General features: G+C 44.6%; 2 protein-coding genes across 6 annotated transcripts in view; one reads left to right on the plus strand and one right to left on the minus strand.

The window, feature by feature from the left end:
- DOCK1 (dedicator of cytokinesis 1) overlaps positions 1–22,826 on the plus strand; it is a 493,779-nt gene that overhangs the window by 189,365 nt on the left and 281,588 nt on the right. For both annotated transcript variants that reach the window (XM_038579104.1, XM_038579105.1), the window contains exon 27: positions 2,096–2,191. In XM_038579104.1, coding sequence (XP_038435032.1) covers positions 2,096–2,191 — 96 coding nt within the window. The remainder of the gene's footprint in view (positions 1–2,095; positions 2,192–22,826) is intronic.
- Positions 9,029–22,826, minus strand: part of INSYN2A (inhibitory synaptic factor 2A) — a 58,586-nt gene continuing 44,788 nt past the window's right edge. For all 4 annotated transcript variants that reach the window (XM_038579108.1, XM_038579106.1, XM_038579109.1 and 1 more), the window contains one exon: positions 9,029–11,628. In XM_038579108.1, coding sequence (XP_038435036.1) covers positions 11,445–11,628 — 184 coding nt within the window. In that variant the 3' untranslated portion in view covers positions 9,029–11,444. The remainder of the gene's footprint in view (positions 11,629–22,826) is intronic.

A 22,826-nucleotide genomic window follows, 5' to 3' on the forward strand; every position in this document is an offset into this window, starting at 1 on the left:
GCTTATTTTACTTTATTTTTATTGTCAATGCTTATTTTACTTTATTTTTTAAAAATTTTATTTATTCGAGTGTGAGCGAGCTTGAGAGAGAGAGAGAGCAAGCAAGCATGCACATAAGAGTGGCGTGGGGAGCAGCAGAGGGGGAGGGAGAAGTAGATTGACTCCCTGCTGAGTGCAGAGCCAGATGCAGGACTCGATCCCAGGTCTCTGAGATCATGATCTGAGCTGAAAGCAGACTCTTAACTGACTGAACCACCCAGGTGCTCTCAATTCTTATTTTAATATAAAGTAAAATATGCACAGTTTTTTTGTTTAAGTTTTTCGTATTTCTGAGTTTTGAGAAAAATGGCTCTTCCTCTTTTCCCATGTTCCTCTCCCCACAGGCAATTTCCCTCTGTGCTTTTTTACCTAGTTTTTTTTTTTTTTTCTTTTTCTTTTCCTCTTTTAAAAAATATTTTTTAAATTTATTCATAAGAGACACAGAGAGAGAGGCAGAGACATAGGAAGAGGGAGAAGCAGGCTTCCTTCGAGGAGCCTGATGGGGAATTTGATTTTAGGACCCTGGTATCACAGTCTGTCCAAAAGCAGATGCTCAATGACTGAACCACGCAGGCACCCCTTTTTTTCCATTTTATTTTATTTTATTTTATTTTATTTTATTTATTTTATTTATTTTAATTTAATTTAATTTAATTTTATTTTTTTTTAAAGTCACATGAATTTTTCTTTTAAAGATTTTATTTATTTATTCATGAGAATACACAGAGAGAGAGAGAAGCAGAGACACAGGCAGAGGGAGAAGCAGGCTCCATGCAGGGAGCCTGATGTGGGACTCGATCCCAGGTCTCCAGGATCACACCCTGGGCTGAAGGCAGCGCTAAACCGCTGAGCCACCGGGGCTGCCCCTTTTTTTTCCTTTTAAATGGTATTTCCTTTTGTATTGTAAATTTTATGTTGAGTCCATTAACCTTTTTTCTTAATCAGAAGTTGTTATAAGTGCATATGGAACATCTGACCTTATGGCTTCCCATCCCCGTATGCCCCTCATACACATTTGTCCACACTTGTGCACATGTGCAAACATGCGTGAACTCACTGATTCTCCAGGTGTGTCTGGAGCGGCGTACAGATCCTTGTCCATCTACCTGTACCTCCAGCAGAAAACACATGGGCCAGGTTTTTAAGGTCAATAGGGCTTACTCTTTGCTCTGCCCTGCATGGTCTCTGGATACCTTCCCAGTCAACACGCCCACGCCTGTCCTTCCCACTTCCTTCCCGCATGGGCACAGTCTCTCAGAGCCTGGTTAGTACCATCAAAGAAAGAGATTGTATTAAATCACTTCCTAGCAAAGGTGGCTGGGTGCATCGGCTCTTCCAGGGGAGTTGCCTTTGAAAGGTGTTAGAAGCCTTAATCCAACAGCCGGTCCGCGTGGCCCTATGGCAGGGCTTTCCCTTTCTATGAAGGGGTGAAGTTTGGGAGTGAAGTGGTGGTAGGGCCCATCCTCGTGGTGGAGGTGGTGCCTGCCCGGGCCAGTGTGTGAGCATCTAGAGAACATATTGAACAAGTTCCAAGTTCATGAAGAAGAATCAAGAATCCCATCACATTCAAAATAAAAGAGCAAGTTTTTACTGCTGGAAAAATCTGTGGCGCTGTGAATTTGTCCTGAAAAAAATATATTGTATTCCCAGCGATTATTCCCCAGGTTATTCAGACTTGAAATGCAGAACAATCTACGGTTGCTCTCTGCCTGCTTTCCATTTACAAATGGACAAGTGTCTCTAGGAAACTAATTGGTGGGCTAATCAGGGATCATAAACATTATATTGTTTAAACAAATTTGTTTTATTTTTAAGGTTTGCTTAAATTAAATTACTGTGATTACATAACAAATTATCATTAATGGACTATAATTAATAAGATGCCTTGTGTTTTCTTTGTGAAGGCTTTTGCCTTTGACAAGGGCCATTCTTCATCTCGTTAAGGGTTATAATTGATTTACTTTTTACAGGGTAAATGGATTCAGTGACAACCACCAGGGCTTGCATGTTAATGATTGTCTTAGGTGTTGGTTTTCACTGATGTGTCTTCCTCCAGGGGCCAACTCAGAGGCATGTCCAGATAATCATGGAGAAACTTCTCCGGACAGTGAACCGAACCGTCATTTCCATGGGGCGGGATTCCGAACTCATTGTAAGTGCTCAGTGACGTACGCTTGGGTGTGTGAATGTGGCTGACAGCATCTTTCTCAGGCATGTCACTTAGTCTGATGCTTGAAAATCCACCTGGTCCCTTTCCAACTGCCTTTTGACAGTAAACTTATTTTACTACTTTGTAGCATGCAGCTAATGTGCATTTATTTACAATCTGGTATATAAAATATATGCTGATTTTTTCCCCACGATTCTAGAAGCAAGTATCAAAGTTGAAGTGTCAGCAAACGAACATTTTGGAGACAGAAACATTTGATTCTAGTTTACTCATAATTTACTTTTAGCAAAGGATATGTATTTTCTTCTCAGTCTTTTATTCTTCTGGCAGTTTAGTTCTACGTATTTACATTTAAGATGCCGTTAATAAAATTTTATGAAGGACCTTAAAAAGTAATTGAGGTGCTCCAACCCAGCTATTTTACTGTCTACTCTGATATATAGTTCATGTTTCCTTTCTACAGATATGACTGAGGCTTGCAATGACATTTGTGATTTCTTTTTTTCCAAGAACGTTGTAATAATAATTTAGACAGTTTTTCAAGTTTTGTATTATAAGGCTCTTCTCCACCCCCCAGAGTTTTCCAACTCTCCCTCCCTACCATTATTCTTAAGTTCGGTTTTTTTCGACAGAAGATGCACACATAGATCCCTCTTAATTCTTTTCATTTCTAGTGTACGTTACCATGTCACTAAGTTTGGTTGATGGCATTTCCAGAAAGATTTTTTTTTTTTCAAATCCAGGAACAAACCATCCAGTTAAAGAGTTTTCACTGGTAACTAGACTAGCTACACTGGTCCTCCTTGTGGGACCACAGTTCTCCCTACATATCCTGGGAAGGGGACGAGGAAGGTGACACATGTGTCTGTTCAGGCAGCAGGGCAGGAACATAGGTAGCACTGGAACTGTTTGGTTTTTGTGGCTGGCCTCAGTAAAGGATGCGGTTTTAGGTGAAATCACAGATGGGTAGCACAGAAGTGGGACAGTGGCTGCCTTACTATTTTCCCATCCAGTAAAACAGCCTACTTTATACTTCAGAGTTTCAGCATGTGTTATGTTCAGATTTTTCCTTTTTAAGGTATGTCTCACTTAGGTTTGGACGATCACATGTATGAATTAGGAAATAAGATATTTTCCTTGTAAGTTGGCTTTATTTGCAGTGGACTTTTCCATTTTTCTGCCATAGTGGATTTGTCTACCTTATCATGTGCTTTTCTGTAATCTTAACACCTTTGTACAGGTGGGTGGAGACTGGGCCCCATGGAGTAAGATGTGAGGTATCTCCAGGATCACCCCTAGGGGCTGGTGTTCCTGACTTCTTGTGGTGTTACCTGGGTGTCCTTGGACCACTCTCATGTTGTGAAATGCTGTGGGACTCTGAGGTGGGATGGATGATGTGTGGCTTGAAGTTGAATCAGGTTTGGTGCCATCCTCTTAAGATGACCCCTATTGGAATGGGCTGGAGTACGGAGGTGGGGGTGAAATGATGGCATTGTTGGGTTTTAGGGAGTTAGTGATGGGCACTGGTAATGCAGTGTCCAGTGTGGGGAACTGTGTGGTTCCAGTGTGTGGTGAACTGAGGAGATAGTTCTAGGGTTAGAAGTCTAACCCTAACATAGTGTTGACTTGGGTCATCCCCTGCTGGGAAACTGGGTTGAGGAGGACAAGGAGGAACTCATACAATTTTGGATGGTGCTTGGAATGTGGAGAGATTGTAAGGTGTTCTAGAAGAAGGTAGACCAGAGCGTGTGGAGTGGGGTGTCTTCTCTCAGACCATGTGGTCCCCAGATGCCTTTGGGAAAGTTCTCCTCTCAGGCGTGATGCCCATAGTGGTAATCATGATGGCAGCACGTTACCAAGTACATATTTCTGTGTGGCCACTGTGCAATGAGTGAGAAGATTCTTGTTTAATTCTCAACTTTACCATGCATTTGCAATTGCAGAAGATGTCCTGCAGAGGCGTAAGATGTGGTTCTAGATCTCAGCACTGGCATGGAAGCTATGATTTGGTGCCTTGGTTTGGTGCCACAGCTGGTTCTCCTAGACTTTTTTGTAATACTGATACTCATGCTACTGATCTCAGTGGTGTCCAGGAGGTACCAAAGGGGACTGTGAATTGCTTCTAGGTTTTCATCCCTACCATCCCTAACTAGGGAGGCAGCTGTCCAGAGAAGTAGGTAAGCAGCTTTCAATTTAAGACCTTTCCATGATCTCTATGGGCCACACGCTGGGATCTCCTGGAGATAGAAGGGAGGATTAGGTGCCCCTTTCCTGATGGACTTGGAGGAACCCTTAGGAGTTCCTGAGGAAGAGCCCATGTTCTAAGAAGAGGGTGTGTGACAGTGATGACCCACACTCAGTCTTACCCAGCAGTCAGCAGGGGTTCAAGGCACTGTGTGGGAATGGGGATACAGAGCATGTCCAGGCCCATTTCCCACCATCCCGACTTTGTCCTACAGAAGTCTCTAGAAGTGGAAGGGGATTTAGGTCCTAAGCTGATTGCTCCCAGTTCCAACATCTTCAAAATCTATAAAAGGAGTTCAGAGATTCCTTTTGTACAACCGACGAGGCTGTCATGGAAAGAATCTCAAAAGAAAAAAAAAAAAAAGATTCTGAATAAGCTGTAATTACTCAGTGAGCAACAACAACAGCATCAAGATGTTTTTATGAAGGACGATTACCTTTTAAAATGAATTACCTAGAAGAATCTTTAAGTCATCAAGGAGCCCTTGTGATGTCCACAGAGTGGGAAGACGGAAATGCTGCTCTGCTTGGTGTGCTAACCTTGCCTTTCCGATTTGCTCAGATGTAGATTTATGCCTTAGCTTCTTAATGTCACTGTTGTTGCTCTGTGAATTTAGATTAGAGGAAGATCTGGGGAAAAAATGTCTCTGACAAGGTGGAGAACAAACTCAATCAGTGGACCTTCTAGAGTAGAAGAAGAGTGGAGAATGGTCTACAGACCCGCCCCGGGTAAGCGGTGATAGCGCAGTGCAGCACAGAGATTACAGTCCCTCTGTGCTTGCTGCTCGTTGTTGCATAAATGGAATGGGAATTGTGTAACTATGAATCAGCTTAAGGATTCTGAGTAATCACTGGAAATGGCTTTAAAAATTAAAGTGATTAAAAAATGTTGAATAGTTATGCTTCATGTAATGATCTATTCCACGATTTTGTCAACAATCATATCCGGAATGTGGCCTCTCCTTCCATCGGAATGTTATTAGTTGGGAATGCTCTTGTGGGCTGACAGTTTTCCTATCTATTTATGTACGGAATTGAGAAATGAGGGACTTACCATGTCATTGGACAAGCTGTGATGTACAGTGTGAGCCTTGTCTTTTTTGTAATATTTAATTAATTTCTTTATTTGAGAGAGCACGAGCAGGGGAGCGGCAGGCAGCGGGAGAGGGAGAAGCAGACTCCCTGCTGAGCAGGGAGCCCGATGCAGGGCTCCATCCAGGACCCTGAGATCATGACCTGAGCTGAAGGCAGATGCTTAACCAACTGAGCCACCCAGGCGCCCCAAGCCTTTTCTTTTATCTGTATCTGTGGTATTTCCTAAACACTGTACAGTTGATTGTATATTGTTTGTTTTAGTTCATTTTATACCTTTCAGCATTCTGTGTGAAATGAGCTATTGAAATGCATCTCATGCATAGGATAAAAATGTGCCATAATCCTAAGTGTCATACTTTTTTAACAAATAAAATTGCATCTGGCAAGTATAGAATCATAGATCTTGTGAATGCCTGAAACAGGCCCTAACCCAGAAGCCTCGTGGTAACCTTGCCACAGCGTTGAGATGCCATTTTATCTTCATTCCATTGTGATGTAGTACTCAGGAATAATTGAGTGAAATGCTTAGTTTTATATTGTCCGTTTTCAGAATCTATGTTTCTCTTCTCTTTTGGAAATTTTCAAGTTCTTTGTTATGGAAAATGGTTCTGAGCCGGTTCGGAGTCGTTCTGGGTTAGCTGGTCTTGTCTTGTGTACAGATGGCATGACCTGCCTTCTGGTGGGTGACCCCCTGCCCCTCCCCCCCATGCATATGTCTTTGCTGGAATAAAGCGACTGTTTACAAAGCTGGGTTGAGAGAAGACCACATGAGTAATCCACAGGGATGTGCCTTCTCCTGTGATATTAGGTGCTGCTGCTTCTCCCAAGTGATGAGATTCACATTCTGTTAACGGGTCCTTTAAAAATGTAATCGAGTGATAAGGCCTTTTAAAGATTTTTCTATGGCCTGAATACCCACCAGAAGACTGGCAATTGCTCATTCACTAAAATGAAAATGTGGGCCTTTTCTAAGGAAAGGTTCCCTTTGGAAAATTCACCAGGAGGGCTTAGGAAAGGGGAAGATGGTGCCTGGACTGTCTCCTTGCTCTTGTGACCAGCACATCTCCTGATTCACTACACCCATGTGACGGAAGTTACTCTGTCTCCACTCTGAGCACCAGCTGTGGGGGACATTCATGGGCCGGGGGTGCGTTTCATCGTGAGAGCGGCATCACTGGTGGGACAGATGCTCTTAGTGAGAACCCAGTGCTTTCTTTGAGCCTTCGTAATTTATAAGAACCTGACACGTTTCTTCACCTGGAAAAGAGTGTAATAGAACTGGCCTCCCAGTATCGAGAGCCCGTTTTACCAAGACTGCTGACCAGTTATTTTCCCAAAGCTGTAATGACCCCATGCATGAACATTCATTTTTGTGATGTTTATTCTAATGGAGTTGAGGTATGAATATGCTTTAAAAAAAATTCTATCCTTAATCTTCCATTTGCAAAAGAAATTAATACATTATAAAAGTTTCAAATGGACGGTGTCTGCGTCTTCTCTATGAGTATCATAAAAAGTGTCTCTAATGGTATGTTTGCTAATAAATCTGCCTAGAAGACTTGTGGCTTGTAGGAAAGCATAGCCTAACAGGCATGCGTGTGTGAGCTGTGATGGCTTTATATATGTTCATTTTTATTTGGTATCGGTACAGCAACACCAACCCTTTTCAAGGTTGGTCACTGACTGTGGATTTACTGCAGAGGAAAGAAACACCACATCATCCCTGAGTAAAATATGTGTGCAGTTCTTGCATATTCATACTAAACCACAAAGGTATCTTAAGTTAATTATCGAGCTACTTAAAAGGCAATGTGCTGCTTTCATAGGACCTTCTCATCTGCCAAAATGTATGCTGCACACCACAGCATGATTAGTTAATACCAATTCACAAAATGGAATGCACTTTCTGAATCCTATAGCTCCTCCAGTAAATAAATTGGCCGCACACTTATCTCATGCCAAATGTGCCAGTGATAGAGTTTTTCTAGATAAAAGGAGATATATCAGTACGGAAAGCAGCTGCTGTGATCTTTAGGTGACACTGCGCCAATGAAACCGCCTCGCTTAGTAATCAAGTCAAATTTTACTTGCTGATAAAAACGCTCCCGAGGGCCAGTCCACTCGCGGTGGCTTCATCCATGCGCCGTGCTGTTCCAGATGGCGTGGAATGGACACGCTCACAACCTGGTTCTTGTTGGTTTCATCTCCTCTCTTCTACAAAAGGCACAAAGCAGGCACTTTGATTTGATGCTGTGTCGTCTGAGTTGTAATCCAGGATTGTGTACCTCAGCTCTGCTGTGCCTACGATCCCCCGCACAGGGAGAATGGCTTTTTCAGGCAGCTCTTGGTTACTGTCTGAGGCTGGAGGCAGTGTGGTGCTCCTGAGCTTCCAGAATTCTGACCGCATGTAAGCCCTACCCCAGGTCTCCCCAGCCAGGGACACCTCGCCAACCCTGCCCACATCCTACACCCTTTGCGGATTAGAAAGGTTTTCCCACACCTTGATTCCCTCCCCATTTACACTCCATGGGGGTTGGGGGAGGACCTGGGATCCAAGGAGCAGATGCAGAGGCCCTGGGACCTCTCCTTGTATGCCAGTCGCAACCAGTCACTTGGAAAGTATGCACGAGGCAGGATGCCCCTTCCTGTATCTAGTTAGTAAGGGGAGACCTCTGAGGCAGCACCAGTAGGTGGTTCAGAGTGAGTATAGAATGAGACCTGGAGAATTATTATTTCCCAGATGCTTCAGGCTGGAGCACGGGGTCTTCCTCCCCACCCTGCACGCGGGTTACTAACACCCATCCCTTCTTTCCTTTCCCTGGTGAGTGTATGAGGGCAGCAGAGCCTCTGTCTCAGCTTCACTGGTCCTACCATCCTATTAGTGCAGACAGCAGGAAAGGGGGTGGTGACGTCCTCTGGCTTCCAGGCAGACCCCTGTTTTGGGAGAGGGCATGAGTATTGAGCTGGTCTTTGCCAAAGAGTGGGTGCTCAGCCCAACTGGGGTGTAGGTCTTTTACCCACACTCCCCACCTCCCCTCAAAGAAGAAGAAGGAGATGGCCCATCCCCTGGGGCTGGGAGCCTGCTTAGTGGCTGATTTAGAGAGAAGCTGTCTCCATGGGGCCATTACAAGATTTGGCATGGGTACACTGATGAGTTCCCTTGTCTCTCTGAGGTTCTTTAAAAATTGCACGGAGTTAGCCAGATCCTGCTGTGAGCCGCTATGGTACTTTGTGCCCTTAAAAAGTCTCCCTGTCCTCCTGGTGGCTGAAGCCTCTGTCAGGATCCATGGTCTGGTAATTCCAGCCCTGCCCCCTCTCGCCAGGCCTGGTGAGCCTGCAGCTGCCTGACCATCATCTTGAAGATTGGAGAAAGCTCTTTTAAGCCCCAACATCCTCCCTTTATTATTCTTTTCTGAGATTACTTCTACTGATTCCCAAATTCTCGAGACCATGAAATGAGTTTAAGAGCCACACAAAACATTACCTTTGATTTTTTATTTAAAAATTAATAAAGAACTTAATGACAAGTATCATAATTTAATCTCTATACGTAATGCCATGTGTACATCTACATATGAGGGAACACTGTACTTTTTACCTCGGTTTTGTATCAAAGTTTTTTACTTAAATCTTTCTAAGAGAAGAATCGGCATCTGTTAGTGACACATTGCAATTAAACTATGAAATGATTTTGAAAATATTTTTTTTTCTATTCTGAAGATACTCTTATTTTTAAATAGGGATTAGGTTATCTTCAGTTTTCATTTTGACTCTGAAAATTTATTTATTTATTTTTTTGGTCTAGACTGCTTTCAAACAGTGATGTCAGTTTACTAGGATGCCCTCTTGTTGAGACAGATTTATAGCACTAATTGGAAAGCTGCTAACACCCTTATTTCAATTCACTGAGATAGTCGGGATTCTTAAAACACAAGGGGATATAACTTGTTGCAAACAGTTTTATAACTTCAGTTAAAAACAGTATAAAATACATGAAACACATTTTTTTTGAATTTTTGTCTACATGAAACAATTGCACTTCCTTCAAGGTACAGGATCAACGTGTCTAGCCTTTTCCTCGCACAAAAATATTTCTCAATTCTGTTTAACTAATATTCAAGGATTTCTATCCTCATGTAGTGTTTCCACAAAAGATGTGTGTTTTTCTTTTAATTAAAGCGTACATCTGCAGTATAGTGTGAGTAACCCCCAAAGGATGCTTACATGATACACTCTTCATTTTTATCAAGTCCAGGTCTGACTGCTGATCACCAGGTCCTCGTAGAATCAAAACACTTAGAACTAAAATAGATTTGCTGTTGAGTCAGGAGGAAAACACATGGCAAGAAATAGCTCCAATGTGAAAAATGCAGGTAGAGATCCTTTTACCAAGGGCAGCCACTTTGTTTTTGGCATCTAATCAATGAGATGTGCATGTCAGCACTAGATTAGATGTGAGACTTCTGGACAGAAACGTGAAGACTGCATTTCCTGGTATGTTCACAAACTATTCAAAATTTAAGTCATACAAAAAAAAGGCAAAATAAGATTCCCTATCTCTTATAATGTAAAGCAGAAAGTTGATAGACCAAGTCATTTGTAGATGAGGGGCTTTTGATTTCTATAAAAAGATACTTGCAAAGGTGCAAAAGAATGAGTGGAAAAATAAAGGAACTAAGATTTATATTGCAATGTGTAATCAAAAGAACTCTAAGTGTCACTGTTTATTTAAAAAATACCTAAAAACGTTTGATTCACAGCTTTCCCCTAGGTATGTCATTGAGTACAACTTACTAATACGTTAAATGTAGGTGACGTTAAGTTTGTTTGTTGGTAGCAGCTAAACTAAACACGCGGTTTCTCTTTGAGATGGTCGGGTCTTCCACAGTTGTTTCAGAGCAGAACAGGTTGTATCAAACGTCCGGTCGTGCTTTTCGTGATGAACCGTGTCTCAAAGATTGATCCACAGAAACACTTTCCGGTGGCAGAGAACACCTGTGATTTATTGGTGACTGTATTAACCATTGTGTATCTCTATGTGTGTTTTCAAATTCTTGCCAGAATTTATCATTTGGCCTTTGGGTACCAAAAGATTAAAAATGAGATCTAAGAAAGCTTAGTGTCCAATAGCTCTGACCCTGTCAACTTGCAGTGATTAAAGGCATGTCCTGACTTTGGGGGACTCCTGGCTGCTGGCCATTTGGAAAATGAGCAGTAAACATGTCGCAGGTCTGGAGATGAAGAGAATGCTGTTTGAGGTGTCAATGTGACACTGAGATGTGGTCACTTGGCTTAGCGCTACAGCACATGAAGGCAAATATACATATAGTCACATTTTAGAGATTATTTATGGTCTCCGACCACTTGAAAAAATTGTGCTTTCTCCAGAATTTGATGTGCTGAAAATTGCACTCGCCCCCTGCTTATTTGCAAAATTAAACATAAAAATGAAGTCCTTTGCAAACATAAGGCTTGCTTTTTCTTCTCATTATTTAAAAAAAAAAAAGGCTTGAAAATAATTATGAGTTTTAGCTGTGTACAGAGTGACAGCCCACCCTCTCGTGAGCTGATAACGTAACACTTGCCGATCTGGGGGGTGGGGTGGGGGCATAGAATTTTTTTTTTTTACTTATCATCTTTGACTATATAAGCTTCATTTCAGAGTTTACATCCCACATCCGTGAACTGCAAAGAACAGCTGGCAAGGTGTGACCTTTACTACCTTGCTTCTGAAGGTCATTATCTGTTGGTACAAAGGCCTTTTTGGTAAGCAGGGTGGGAAGTGGGAGGCGCCCGAGCCAGCCATGGCTCACTCGATCCTGTTCATTTTGGAAAAGGATTTACTTAACTCCAGTGGGTTTTAAAGACGGCCTTTAGACTCCACACACCATGAGTTTTAAAGAAACCAGAGTTTCCATCTTCCGTGCTTTTTAGATTCGGGTTTGGATTTTTGCTTGGGAGTAGCGGAGTAGGGCTCCTGAGAGTAAGGCGAAGGTGCAACCTGAGTCTCCTCAAAAGGATGGAGTTTCTTCAGAACTGGCTGGAGCTTGTCTTCTTGCTGCTTAAAGTCCAGCTCCACACTGGGAAGAAGAGAGAGGGGAGAATTTAGTGCTTGATCTTTCATATATAAAGATCCCTCTTAGTGACTGCAAAATGTGGCAACATCCTACCAGGGTGATGATCGTATGCATTGTGTTTATTATGAAATTTTATGGCTCAGTTGTAAGTAGTCAGCTCTGATCTGTTTGAGCTCTGTGTCACTGTGAACCATCTCAGATAGGTTCATTTTCTTCGAGAATAACTTACTTGGCTTTCGTGGAGAGCCTTTGAAGTTTTATTTAATGTATTCAGTTGGTGTCAGAGTATATAATGTGTTTGTTGTAATGAAAAAGATGACATCCGAATAGCCCTTTTGCTTGTCCGTAGACTGCACACACGTGCTTCACGGAATAAACAGGTAACCAAAGTATGAGTGTTCAGGGGCCGTCCAGGCACAGATAGAGCAGGGGTGGGAAAGCCCTGTGCCCGTGCACCTTTTCACAAGATCAGAGAAATCCACGGATCTCACCTCAGACGGTTGTGGCATGACATGACCTTGGGTTATGTTCTTATGAAATCTCATTGCCTACCAAAATGGTAAGAGCCACGATATCCAACCTCAGGGAGAATAGCGTGTTTATAGAGTCAGTGCCATTGAACATCACTCAGTTGTGATCAGAGACAGGTTTTTAAGCAAGAACACGGTGTTTGGTGAAAATAACCAAACATCGTAATGACATTGCTGAAGCCAAAGTGTGCAGACATGTAGCCATGTGGAAGGACCTTCAGCAGTAGTGATGATGTTTGTGTTAGAATGGCAGGATTCAAGGCAATTTTTTTCTTATGAAATTTCTCCATAGAATACTGCAGCTTGCCTGGTGTCCTTCCTGTTCTTCGTGGCCCATTGTTGGATCCCCTAACTTCTAGAGGGTCCCCTTGGCCTTTGGGATGGAACACCCTGGTCCAATGACACTTTCTGTGATGGTCCCTGTAGTGATGAGCCTTGCCTCCCTTCTTACCACCCCCATTCCCTGGTTATTTGAACATGAGCGCTGCATCACACCAGGCCTCCAGAGAATTCCGCCCTGTGTTCCTTCCATGTCTGGTCTGGATGCCGACTAAATGTCAGTAGATTTCAGTAAAGGCTCAGCAGTGATGATAATACATGAGCTCATAACATTTTATATCTAGTAGAACCGTAAACCATTTATAAACATGAAATCCTATTGATTTAGAGAACCATTAATCCTAGCCAAATTTTGACATTTTGGAAAGACAAAACAGCAAAGCTGTATTATCCGGAGTTTTAAAAACAAGTTCAAGACCCATCTAATGGACCATTTTATGTCTGAAATCCACTGTTCCATTTTTCTTATCATCGAAGACTATAATAGTACTGGAAAAATTAAAAATATTGTCAGAGAAGTTTATGGCTAGTTAACCCCTGCTCCCAAAACAAGAATTATTTTTTTTCCCCTTCATTTCAAAGGGCCTTTTTGAGTTATGCTGCAGTTTATAGGAGGCAGAATGAAAACCTCGTGAACTCGTGCCTTGCTAATCGAGAACACGTGATCACGCAGGCACAGTTCCCCTGCAGGGGAGTTGCAGACGGTGGAAACCTGCATGTATGAACCACGAGCACAGTTACGCGGTGCGGTGGGAGGGACAAGGACCCACGCTGCCTTTCTTCTTGTTTCTCTGGGGGGCTGTGGGGGCTCTGACAAGTCCCTGCCCCTTTCTTAACGTTCAGGGTCCCTAACTTCAAGGGGTATAATAATGACTGGCCTGATGATCTCCCTGAATTATGGTGAGGATTTCCGACCCCCACTCCCCGCTAAGAAAAATCAGTGAAAAACTTTATACTAAACTATAAGATGCAGTTCACATATTACTTAAGCCTTATTATCTGTTGATCACTCACCCTGTAATGGGAGCAAGAGCTAGCAGTGATAAAGATGCCTATGGAGGAATTCTTCTGCTTGGACCCTTAACGAGGAGAACCAAGGACCTTGCAGTCAAGTTTGTGAGACATTGTGGTAGCCACCACGGTAGGTTAGGTACCAAAGGGTAATTTTATCAGGTGCTTGGTTAATCCTGGAAGCGTGCTTTCCAGATCATAACCACCGCAACAGTTCCAGGTAGGTTTTGAATTATTAGATTGGCAGGCGGGTGCTGGCGTTTCCTAGGCTAACAGTACAATTCTGGGTACCTGTAATTATTGAATTCCCATTAAGCCGCTACATTGGGAATCCTGTTATTAACCAATTTATCACACCGCGGAACCATGTAATCACAGAGTAATCTAATCTGAGTTCTTGTTAACAAAATGACTCGACTCTGTCTGTCGAGTTGATTCCTGTTTGCCCTCCCCCGTTACTGAGAAGCTGCCCTCAGGAGCAGCAGTAGGAGCAGGCTTCTTTATGGCAGGAGTGTGTATGGGCCACCATTGCCCGTGGGACAGCCCCTGCTGGGGCTGGCAGTGACCTTGAGCCATGTCCCTCCCTCCCCTCCTGTCACTCACAAGTGCCAGTGCATCTGCCTGTGAGACGTGTGCCCCGGCTGTCAGACACATGATGTGTATCACTGTGTACACTCTTTTCCTCTGGGGGCCTTTGGTCATTATGGAAGGAACACACCAAGTCACCGGGTTGATTGGAAGCAGACAACTGGCTGGAGAGGGCAGTGTCTGAAGGTTAGTAGTCTGGCCAACTCTGGCAGACACAGAGCAAAGGTCCCTTTAGTTAAGAAAGGAGCACCTGCTGTCCTGGCTAGAGCAGAGGACTGGGACGGAAGCTACCACTGGACACAGGGCGCTTTGACTCTATGCACAGACCCCTTCGTCCCCCGAGTTACCCAAACAGCGCCAGGGGAGGCTGCCCTCACTCTGGGCTCTGCCGCCGATGCTTGCGTGACACTAGGTATGGGGCGAGGGCCCAAGCATGCTGCCTGGCAGCGGTGTAGTGGGGAAGTGGTCGCCACTGCTGCTGTCTTTGTGGCTCTTACCTTTCTCCCTGCCTGAAACACCTGTCCTTGCTGCTGGCGTGACTGGCCACTCCTCATCCCTTTGTCCCCCCAGGTACCCATTTTTTCCTCATTCTCTAGCCACCTTCTGACAGATCCTCTAGCACCATGCCTTTCTTTTCGCCTTCTCTGCCTCACCACGAATAATTATTTGTTTCTGTATTATTTTGCCTCCATCCCTCAAATGCAGGTGCCGGGATTGGCGGGGGGGATATTGTCCCACCCCCATTCCTAGGACTTACACAGAGCTTGGATCATGGCAGTTGACTCTGTAATATTTACTGAATTAAACAAATGAGCACAGAGCCTTAAAAGACAGATTCTCCTTGGCTTTGGTCCCACTTGCCCTGGGCTGCTCTGGTCGGCGCCATAGCCCATGCCCTCTCTCTCTTCCCATGCTGAGCCCACTCCTTAGCCCAGACAAACAAGGCTTCTCCTGGAAGAAGTTGGTGGGCCCACTCCAGGTGGAATCTGGCCCAGCTCCATTCTATCAACTTAATTGAAGAAGATGGTAAAACATTTTCTGCAGCACACACAGACCAGGATCTTTTTGGAGCTTGGTCCCTGTACTTCCAGTTCCTACTTCTATTTTTCTGGAAGAGTCTGCAGTAGGATCTTGGAAGGACTGGATAGGATCGGTAGGGGGCTCATGAGTGGCCAGCTGTTTGCAAACTCTGCTCAGGGGAACTTAGGAGTGGCATTTTATTCTTCTCGTGGGCTGGAGGCCCTGGTGGTGTCTTCCCCTCTGTCAAAGGTGACTTGCCTCCACCATGCAGTTTGGTTCTGCTTCCCCAGCTCAGAGACTTCTCCTCTGGTGGACCGAACAGATGAGAAGGTTTGTATTGCAAGTCTGAGCTGTAGACCTCATGACCCTTCAGGACCTGTGGGGGTTTAAACAGCTCCCCGTACCCTCCAGGGCCTGTGTGCCCAGCAGCACACACGAGGCCGGACGCTGCTGATGCCGCCACCCATCTCCTGCAGGCGGGGGCTGGTGTTCGTGATGCACTGTCGTGGGGAGACGTGCATGATGCTGAATGCTGTGTGTCAGGAGGATAAGCAGCCTGGAAAAAGTCCTGACTCTTGAGTTTCAAGACCGAAAGGGGCCGGAGCCAGGCCAGCCTTACCTGTGCTCAGTGTTCTTAAATGCCTGGACAAAACACAGGCTGCAGCTTGTGCTGGGAGACACACGATGCCCAGAAGTCCCGGGGCTGCATAGGAGGCATAGCTCCCCAGGAGCTCCTGTTACTTACCTTGACGTCTCTCCTTTCCCTGCATCCCCTTCTCCCTTCAGACAACCAAACCACTTGACCGAATGCTTTGTGTTGAGAACACCCTGTGAGCTGAAGGCGCGCCACGGTGCTATTGCAAAGCCATTTGCCGAACTCCCCGTGACTCACTGTGGTAAACAATTAAAGCGGCGGGCCGTAGATTCAATTTCTTGGGTTAGTCTTTTTCTCTTTTAAAAATGGGAGTCTTAGGATGGAGACTTTTTTTGCAAAATTATTATTCAGTACATTTCCAAAGAAATAAAAATCTGTCCTCAGTCTCAGGCTGCTCCGTCAGCTGGCACCCCAGCTTTGTTCTCTTCCTGGAGGCTCTGCTAAGGCTTTGTAGTAACACCTCTTCCCCTCCTCTTCCCCCACTCGCTTTGCCTTTGCAGAGGAGTGTGGTTGTAGCTTCTCCAGTCGGTGCTCTGCTCGCTTGATGCTCCTATAAATACTTGGACCCTGCCACAGTTTCTTTAGCACGCTGTCGCCAACTCCTCAAGTTAATTTAAGGGGAATGTAGTTAAAACATCCCTTTCTTCAGTCCTCTGTGTGCAGCCGTTAGGAGTTAAAAAGCAAGTGAGTTGGGCTCCCAAGCACTTGTGTTTTCCGCAGTGGAGGAAAACCTGGAACCTCAGATTTCTCCAGCTTCGGCCACCTCGGCGGGCTCTGTAGATTGCAGAGCAGGAACGTCTGTTTTTAATTTTCCCTGAATTAGATCACTGAGTTCCCCCGGTGCTCTCTGTGGCTCTGACTGACTCACGCTCAGCCACTGTGGATAAATCATCTCACCTATGGGGACCTGAGCTTGCTGGGTCGTGAAACAATAGTGGAGATATGCTCTTCCCCCACATGGGGGTTCTGCGGCACATCCTCGAGTGCAGGGAAACAGCACAGCGTGGGGTGCGGTGGCTCTTGCTGTGTAGATCTAGGTGGGACAGACCGAGTTCCCCGAGGCTCAGCGCTCCGTGTCTAGGGCTGGAACCTGGCCGGCTCCGTGTCAGCACCACGGACAGCTCCACCGCTCCGACGGACCCTAAGGTTAGGCTCCGAGTTGCAGGCTGGCTGTTGCCCTTGCAAGCTGGGTGAACTGAGGCAAGTCTCTTCCTCCTGGGCTTTGATTTCTGTACATGACCCTGCCCATGCCTCCAGGTAGTTGAAGAACTGGGACCCCAGACAGCCATCATACTCTTCCCAAATCCATCTCCACTTGAATATTTGAGGGGCACCAGACATCCAGCTTGTCTCCAATCAAATCTTTCCTTGGGCCCGCTGCCCTGTCCTCCCAAACGCAGCCAACATTCGTCCAGGTGGCCAAGCTTGCACCTTGGCATCAAGCTCCACTAGTTCTTTTTGCTCGATCCCACCACCCGCATCGGGGGATTTGCCCTCTGCAGGCTCCAGCATCCTTCCTCTTGGGCCAGCCACCACTACCCTTTTCAAAACCTTCAGAAGTTAGTCCTCTGACCACTCAAACAGCCCAGCAGTAGGCTTGCTTTCTCCCTCTCCCCCTCCTCTGTCTCCTCGCTCTCCCCTTCATTCTCTCCCCTCATCCCCATCATTCTCTCCCTTCTTCCTCCCTGTCTCTCCCCTCTCCCCCCTTTCCCTCCTCCTCATCTTTCCCCCTCCCTCCCTGTCTCTCCCTCCTTGTCTCTCTCCCCTCCCCTTCATTCTCTCCCCTCTCCCTTTCCCTCTTCTCCTGCTGTCTCCACCCCTCCATCTTTCCCCTCCATCTCTTTTCCCCCCTCTCCCCTCTCTAACCCATCTCCCAGTTACCTTCCAGAGTCACCTTTGGAAATCCTGAAACTCCTTGGCACAGTCCTGCTCATCCTCCAGCCTAGCTCAGGTCACCTCTTTCTGTGGCGTTTCCAGAATAACCACACCTGCCCGCTCTCTGTCCTGTCCAGACTCTCCTCATGCATGGTTGTCTCCCCATCTTTACTAGAGCGAGTTTATCTCACATTGGATTGTAGCTGTTTTTTCTCATGACTGTGAACTCATTGAGGGACAGACCCTATTCTTCTGTTCAAGATGCAATGAGTAGTGTCCGGCTCAGAACTTGCTTTGTTACTGAACTGAAATAAACAGATGAACTGGACCCAAACCCCCTCACTTCTTATCTCTGCAGAATGCTGTTCTTTTATTTTATATTTTACCATCAAAATGAATATACGTATATAAAATATGTCTATGTATTATATACCTATGTTATGTATTATCTGTGGATCCCATTCCACTAGTTTCAAATAGTAATAATTTGTATTACCAGCTTTTAACACTTTGAACATAGAAATGATTCATCATAACTTTAGATCCTTGTCTCACCATTATTTCACATAGTAGGTGCATAATTCAAGTTTATGGAATCACTATAAGATATAAAATACCAGAAGTAGATGAGTATTCAATAATATTAATGCCCAGACTATAAGATCTCTCCCCCTTCCCTGCTATGCTATGGCAAGGAAATTATGATTACAGTTATAAAAACCAATACACTAGCCTGTTGTCGTAGCTATAATTATATTGTTATTGTTATTAGTTAGTGACTTTTCTGAACGGTTATATATCCTGACCACACTGGAGAACAGTCCTCCTCTTTGGTGCTTGGCTAAGCTCCATCCTTGGTCTCCATCTTATCTTTGAGTTCCTCTGGAATACAAATAACTAGTCTGGCACCCACGCCTTCTCGAAGTGCCTGAGTTTGTGGGCTGGCCAGATGCACCAGGATCAAGGAACCACGTGTTAGCTTCCCATAAATTGTACCGCAGAGAGGTGAAAGTGGAAAAGACTTCAGCTCTATTTATAACCTCCACCCATAATAATTTCTTGAGTAGGAAAGGGACCGGATCACTAACAAGAGTGTCACATGTGTATTAAGCATCTCCTATGCCACACTCCTGGCCAGCCACAAAGAAGCTACATAGTAATTACAAGAGTACAATAACTATTAAATGCAGCCTGCCACTGTGCTGCTGTCTCTGGCCCCACCGAAGGCCATGAGTTTTTTGTTTTTTTTTTTTTTTTTAATCTTTGGGCAAGGAGTGCATTGGAACTGCAGTTAAAAGGAGAAAATAAAAAACTCTTCAAAATTGGTTGTAGTGAGTCCGGCAAGTGCCGGAATGGACCACTAGGTTAGGTTACTGAGGGTTGGCCAACACCTTGGACTGTCACTTCATCTGCTCTTACCATTTTCAGGATGGGCACAATTCTGCTAGGAGGCAAATGACTTCCTAGGGTCATAGTGCTGGAGGTAATATGCAAAGCAGCCCGACCCCCTGGGCCACCAACCCAGGACTTGAATTCTAGATGCTCCAAGGAGCTCTCCCTCTATTGATCTGAGCTGAGCTATGCCATCTGTGCTGATAGGAAGCAATGAGAGTCGCATCACTCAGACCGGAAAACCATTAGCTTCTTGTGCGAGTCCTCTGGTGTCACCAGTGACCATGTAAATCCTGGGCTCCCCACTCAACCCCCAGGGATGTGGTGTGTGAGAGAGGAGCTCTTTCAAGAGGGCTGATGGGAGAGTCTGTCGTGTGGTCTTAGCAACCAATATCCTCTCTAATCGCCACGTTCCCTGTGGAATTTCAAATGATCTAACTCAGGCATTGTGGTAGGAACCAAGTCCTGCATCTGGCCCCTAAAAACAAAAAACAACACTTCGTATTCATGTAAAAATGAATTACATCCATTTTCTCATGATACTGACAGTGCAACCTCCTCCCAAAGGTTTGGGACATCGGTGATGCCTCCTTAATTATTACCTCTGGGTATAACCAAGGGTGAGGGTTCTAAGAGGAGGGTGATCAGTGTAATCAACCTTTCTTTGCTGAATACATTTTAACTAATTGCTTAAAAACAATATGTTGAGATAAGTAGTTGGTTTTCAGTTTTCTAATCTCTAATACATATCAGAGTTCCATGTTAGAATGAAGGTGTTGGTATTACAAAAGCCTAAATCCTTGTATATTGGGGAAAAAGAAATAATGTATTTTACAAATTCTGATGGAATGGGAAAAAACTCTGATTATTGGCTTTGGGAATTTTCAAGGAGAATTCTGAGGTCTGTTAAATCTTCTGTTCTGACTTTTAATTTACTTTATTAAAAAAAAATACTTCCTTATGCCAGAGTCATACTATGTAAGGTATTACCCTGGGACTCCTTCCTGTCATCTTCCTCCCATACCATCATTCACTGTAAATACAAAGAACAGAACACTAAATATTAGACAAAAGGCTAATTTCCTCCACATCAGTTCATGTTGTTAAAGAACTTAATATGCACAAGTGGCAGTAATTAGAGCAGGACTGGAAAGAGCACTTCCACTAAGAGATAATCACTAAATGACAAAGGCTGCAGAGATCTCACTCCAAGTGGGCTCTGGACAGGCTAGACTTGGCACCATTTCTGCATACAAATGCAATTACCTCTCTTAACAATAAGACTTCATTAGTCGTGAGGCTTTCAGTGCTGGTGGCTGTCCTGATCATGCGTCACCCTCACCAGCTCTTTGCAGTTTGTGCACTACACCAGAATCGGTAAAATTTCCATGCACAGTTTTATTTAGAATCTTTGCATCCTTATATTCTGTGCTCTTAATGGCGATGCAATGAATTACCAAGGACGATATGAGGAAGTGCCACCCGTTACTTCTGTGGATTCCTCCTACCATCTCATATAAGGGTAATTGATTCATCTTCCCTGAAATCCTCCAGTCATTTTGGAAACAAACGTGCAGAATTTAGGAACTTCCTGCCAGATGAGCAGTCAGGGATCGTGAGGTCCCAGAAGGTTCCCAGATGCTGTAAAGATGAGTGTGCACATGCGGTGAGGCATCCCCTTCCGCCCCTGGGGAAAGTCTGGCTGTTTCTCTCCTTGGTTCCTGCCCCTCGTTCCTGACTCTGTAGCCTGGGGGATGGGGGTGGGCTCTAGAGCACATGACTGAACCCTCCCCAGCATGCTGTCCTTCCCAGATGATCCCACCACCTGTGAGTTGGCCCCCTCCCAGGTCAGGCATCCCTGCTTCCTTCAACTTTATCTGTCTTTTGTCCTTGTGTCTGTGGCACACACCATTCCAGCAGAAGGTTCTCCTTTGTCAGAGCTCTGCTGTTGCAGAGTCATAGGGTAGCGGGTGTACGTGGGGTTATCTTCAGCCAGATTACCGACTTCTTTCCATCTCCCAGTGACTGGGGTGAAGCCTCCCATTTCCTAGGCATCCTAGTGAAAATGCTTGCTGCAGAAATGCCTATAAGCACCGCATGGAAAGGGCTTGGGTATTTAATCAAAATGGTTGGTTGAAATCCTGCCCATGCTTGACTATCAGTGGATCATATCAAATGACAAAAATAGGACATAGACAACATGGCCTTAAGATCCCCCTCCCTCAGTGGGACTGAAAGCAAAGCAGACCCTCAACATTCCTGTCCATACAGATTCCTGTCCCTTTCCTGGTCCCCCACATAATTAGTGTACCTGGAGGCCAGCTGTGTGGTGGCCTTGATGTGTGGAAATGGAGCATGTGTAGGCAGCGTCCTCCTGGAGGGAACAGTAGCATCAGGGCTTCTGACTAATGGTGGGAATTCTAACACAGGGAAATTTTAAATTCTGGTAAAGATCCTATTTAATGAATCCAAATCAGCATCATTATTACCTTTTAATTTTGCTCTCATTCTCAAAAGCCTTAGAATTGAGGTTGGCACGTGCTGTTTTCATAAAAACGTACAGATTTGAATTCAAGCCATTTTGTTGTGGTATTATTTTACGAATTAACCACTTCAGTAAAGGAGGGAAATGGTGTATTTCATTGTTCCTTTCTGAAACACAATCTGAACAAAAGGTGAATCATCAGTAGTGTGACTCATCAGATTCGTCTGACAAGAGAATTAACCAAGATAGGCTGGGTACAAAGCATCTGAACTGCTTATGAGCAAATATTATATTAGTAATTTATCCTTAAAACATTTTCTGAAATAATTACAGCATATTGTGACAGGAAATATGGATGATTAGCCAGAAAAGTTTTACTAAAGAAAACTGAAACCTGTATTTCTGTTAATCTTTTTTCATGCCAAGATGGTCTTTCATTAGAAATTCATTGTTGGTCCAGATCACAATCCAAGGGATGTCATCTTAGGAAAAAATGTAATCATGTCAACCACTTCAAAATTCCCGATTATGGGAAGTGTTACTTTTGATGTTGGAGGTTTTAGTGGACCAGCGAGCAGGGCCAGCTATTGGCTGCCCAGGAATGGTTGTTGGGCTCTACATAAATCTGATTTGCTAACGCAGGGACGGATGTTACTTGGTTGAGAAATGCCTTGTGACTGTCCACACTTTTCCTTCCATGTATACTTTCTGTGGAAGCTCAGAGTCCTGCAGTAAATCGCTTGTAAATCACTCAGTCAGCAAGCTTTCAGAGCTGGAAGGGACCTATCTGATCCTTGTGTGCTGTTGTTCCACGTGACTTTAGAGATTTAGTGGCCACCCTGACAGAGAGAGGGTGGGGGTACCTCTGGGGCACCTGGTGCCTGAGCAGCAGGCTCTCGTAGGCTGATGGTACCAACCTTTGGCTTGTGGTACTGGCAGCCTTTTCCCCTGAAATTGCTTCAAGACCTTTTGTCCTTTTGATGTTTCTTCCAAGTTCTGTATATTTCCACGACAGACTTATTTTTTACAGAGAAATATGTACCGCCGCCCATGGCAAAGGTACACATTTATTATAGGACCGTGTTGATAAAACTGCAGGCAGCCAGGTCTTGAACACGGCACCCTTTGCATCTCCCTGGGCCAAGTGTTACTGGAAACACAGTGGATTTTTATGCTGTTCGGAGAGGGTAATTGGGTTTTGAGTGAAAAGTGGTGTGTACATGCAGGACAGGGAGGGTCAAATTCATTGACCTCCAGGGCTCTCTGCCTACCAGCGAACAGGCACGACAAATTGCAACATGTGGCT

This window comes from Canis lupus, chromosome 28, assembly GCF_011100685.1.
Source record: "Canis lupus familiaris isolate Mischka breed German Shepherd chromosome 28, alternate assembly UU_Cfam_GSD_1.0, whole genome shotgun sequence".
Taxonomy (NCBI): Eukaryota; Metazoa; Chordata; class Mammalia; order Carnivora; family Canidae; genus Canis; species Canis lupus.